The sequence below is a fragment of the Cryptomeria japonica genome, chromosome 2, assembly GCF_030272615.1.
Source record: "Cryptomeria japonica chromosome 2, Sugi_1.0, whole genome shotgun sequence".
NCBI lineage: Eukaryota > Viridiplantae > Streptophyta > Pinopsida > Cupressales > Cupressaceae > Cryptomeria > Cryptomeria japonica.
This window is the reverse complement of record NC_081406.1, coordinates 228,328,424-228,331,348: the sequence shown is the minus strand read 5'-3', so window position 1 is coordinate 228,331,348 and position 2,925 is coordinate 228,328,424. Positions and strand designations below refer to the sequence as shown.

Here is a 2,925-nt window from a genome sequence, read left to right as displayed (position 1 = left end):
ATTAATATAATGCTTATTTTAAGTTCAGTGCTTTAATAGATGACGATGATAGTAAGTTTTGGGATTCAGAATTTCAGAGCCACACGGATGGTTCAACATTCACGCTTCTGTCTTCTCTAATTTGTGATATTTAAGTAGTGCGCATTGAGCATGCGTCACTCTTTAATTCCTTCAATCATTTTTAGATGGTATATCAGAACTTTTTTTTAGAAGTTCAAAAATCATACAATCTTATTGCAGAAAGGCGTGGATGCGATCGAATCTCGGCTACTAAAAACAATTGTGACGATCAAACCTCGTTTTGCTCATTAGATCTCAATGATGATTGGAAACTAACTACCCTGAATGAATAACGGGCACGAAATGATATAATATGAGTAGACAGATGGATTGTTTGGAAGCTTGGACAGAGTTCGTGCGACTCTTCCTCTATTGATTTTATCAGAGACGTTGCTTGCGGCACTTTTCATGAAAAGCGTGACGAAGCACGCAGATTCCCAAAGATGTGGTCAAACTTTTGCAGAGAAGAAACAACTTTTGCGCATTTAAACACTGCTCATATTCTCAATCATGACGAGGCACGCAGATTCCCTTCTAGGTGCTCAAAATTTCATACATATTCCAGGGAAGAAACAACTTGCCTATTTATACCCCGCTTCTATTTCTCAATTCCCAAAGGAGAAAGAAGTGAGAAAGAAGTGCTCTGAATCAGCCGATCTCATTCTTCCATTCCAAAAATGTCTCAGGAAGAAGTCATTGCTAATGGCTCCGGGTTTCATATCAATCGTGGAGAAAGAAGGTAATGCAAATATCTTTATCAATAAAATAATTGGAATAAGAATTAGTTTCAACTTTTGTATTAGATAGCATGTGAGCATGGGAAATGTATTGGCTTAAGCAATGGTTATATCACACATCATGTGTGAGTTCATTTTGTTATTCAATATGAAAGTGTACGTCTATATTGATATTTTTTAAGTCAGAGAATCAAAGAGAGAGTAATATCATAATCGTGTAGAAGATCATCTAAACTTAATCTTTTATTTCTTATTTAGAAATTTTGAATCTTGATGAATGGTGTAACCAAGAATCAAGCTGAATGCTGTAATATCTCTTCAATCTAGAGCCAAAGATTGGCTGGTATGATGAATTGAGTGGTATTCATTCCATCATTATAGTTAGGACGTCATTCCAATCTCATCTTTTGTTTCATATTTACAAATTTTGAATTGATGAATGACGTAACCGGGATCAAGAATGCTGTGATCTCTCTTTGATCGAAAGCCAAAAAATTGAGTGGTATCCATTACATCTCTAGGAGACCATACCAACCTCAAACTTTATTTCATACTTGAAATTTTTTGATCTTGATGAATGATGTAATCAAGAACCAAGAAATCTTCTATACTAAATATAGAGAATGCTAAACTTTATAGACAGTGATTTTTGATAAACCCTAAATATTTCACTTTTATGTATCTAACAGACTTTTGCTGGTCTTGACATGTTATGATGATTAAATTGTAGTGTTGTTCAATGTCAGTAGATTTCCACAATCCATAAGTCTGTTTGTATATGCTTCTAAATTTGATTGTGTGAATTTTTTTGCATCAACTGTGATCCATCATCATAGTAATATTGTTGTTCTTACCATCAAGATTCAAATTCTATTGAGATATTATTATTGATTAAGAATGACTCATCTCACCCATTTATTTGATTTTGATAAACCCTAAATATTTCAATTATCTAACAGATTCTTTTTAACATTCGTTTTCCTGCAGATTGGAGGGAAAGGTAGCGTTAATTACAGGGGCAGTGGGAGGAATAGGAGAAGTCATAGCTCGGCTCTTCGTACACCACGGAGCCAAACTCATTCTGGCCGACATTTCAGACGAGGGCGGCAGAAAGCTAAGCGAGACTCTGGGCCAACCAGGCGTGGCCACGTACGTCCACTGTGACGTGTCTAACGACCAACACATGCAAGCCGCCGTAGACCTGGCGGTTACCATGCACGGCCATCTCGACATTATGTACAGCAATGCAGGAATTATAGACAGATCGTGCGGAAATAAGGCTGCGGATTACGATATGGAGGAGTTCGACAGGATTATGAGCGTCAATGTGAGAGGAACAATGGCGGCGATAAAACACGCGGCACGTGTGATGATCCCTCGTAAAAAAGGCTGCATAGTTTGTACGGCTAGTATAGCAGGGATAACGGGGGCTCTGGCTTCGTATGCTTATACGGCCTCCAAGCACGCAGTTTTAGGGTTAGTGAAAAATGCGGCTGGTGAGCTTGGGAAACATGGGATCCGAGTTAACAGTGTTTCTCCCTATGGTGTTGCTACTGCTATGTCAGTTGGCACGATGAAGAGTTTGCAGAGTTATCAGGATGAAAATGGTGAGAATTTGAATGGAAATGGGAAGACTGAGGTGGTCACTGAGGAAGATAAGTTGAATATGGAGAGCTTCTGTGATAGCATGGCTAATTTGAAAGGGCAAACTTTGAAAGCAGAGGATGTAGCAGAGGCTGGGCTCTTTTTGGCCAGTGATGAAGCAAAATATGTCAGTGGGCATAATCTTGTGATTGATGGAGGATTTACAGTGGTCAATCATTCATGGCTTATGTATCGTTGAGTGGGTGTTTTTCACTCAATTGTGCTTCTCTGGGCTGTGTAAAAATTTATCACTTTGATTTGAATACTTGATCTGTTGTATTTACTTAACACATTTATCAATTCTTTCGTGCAATGATTATATAAATAAAATTATTTTGTTGAGTTTTTTTGTTTGATGGATTTTTTATTTACAAAGTTGTTTTGATTATTGAAATATTCTTTCGCTAAAGATTATCTATTTTGTCAAATTCATTGGAATATGATCAAGGTTTCATCGAATTTGATCAAAATTTCATCTCTTATA

At 37.2% G+C, this 2,925-nt stretch overlaps 1 protein-coding gene across 1 annotated transcript; it reads left to right on the top strand.

Annotated features, from left to right (window-relative positions):
- The first annotated feature begins 737 nt into the window (after positions 1-737).
- On the top strand, positions 738-2,640 carry LOC131034535 (momilactone A synthase). Its single transcript, XM_057966037.1, has 3 exons — positions 738-799; positions 1,785-2,386; positions 2,453-2,640. The coding sequence occupies exons 1-3, from the start codon at positions 738-740 to the stop codon at positions 2,638-2,640; spliced, it is 852 nt and encodes a 283-aa protein (XP_057822020.1).
- The last annotated feature ends 285 nt before the right edge of the window (positions 2,641-2,925 follow it).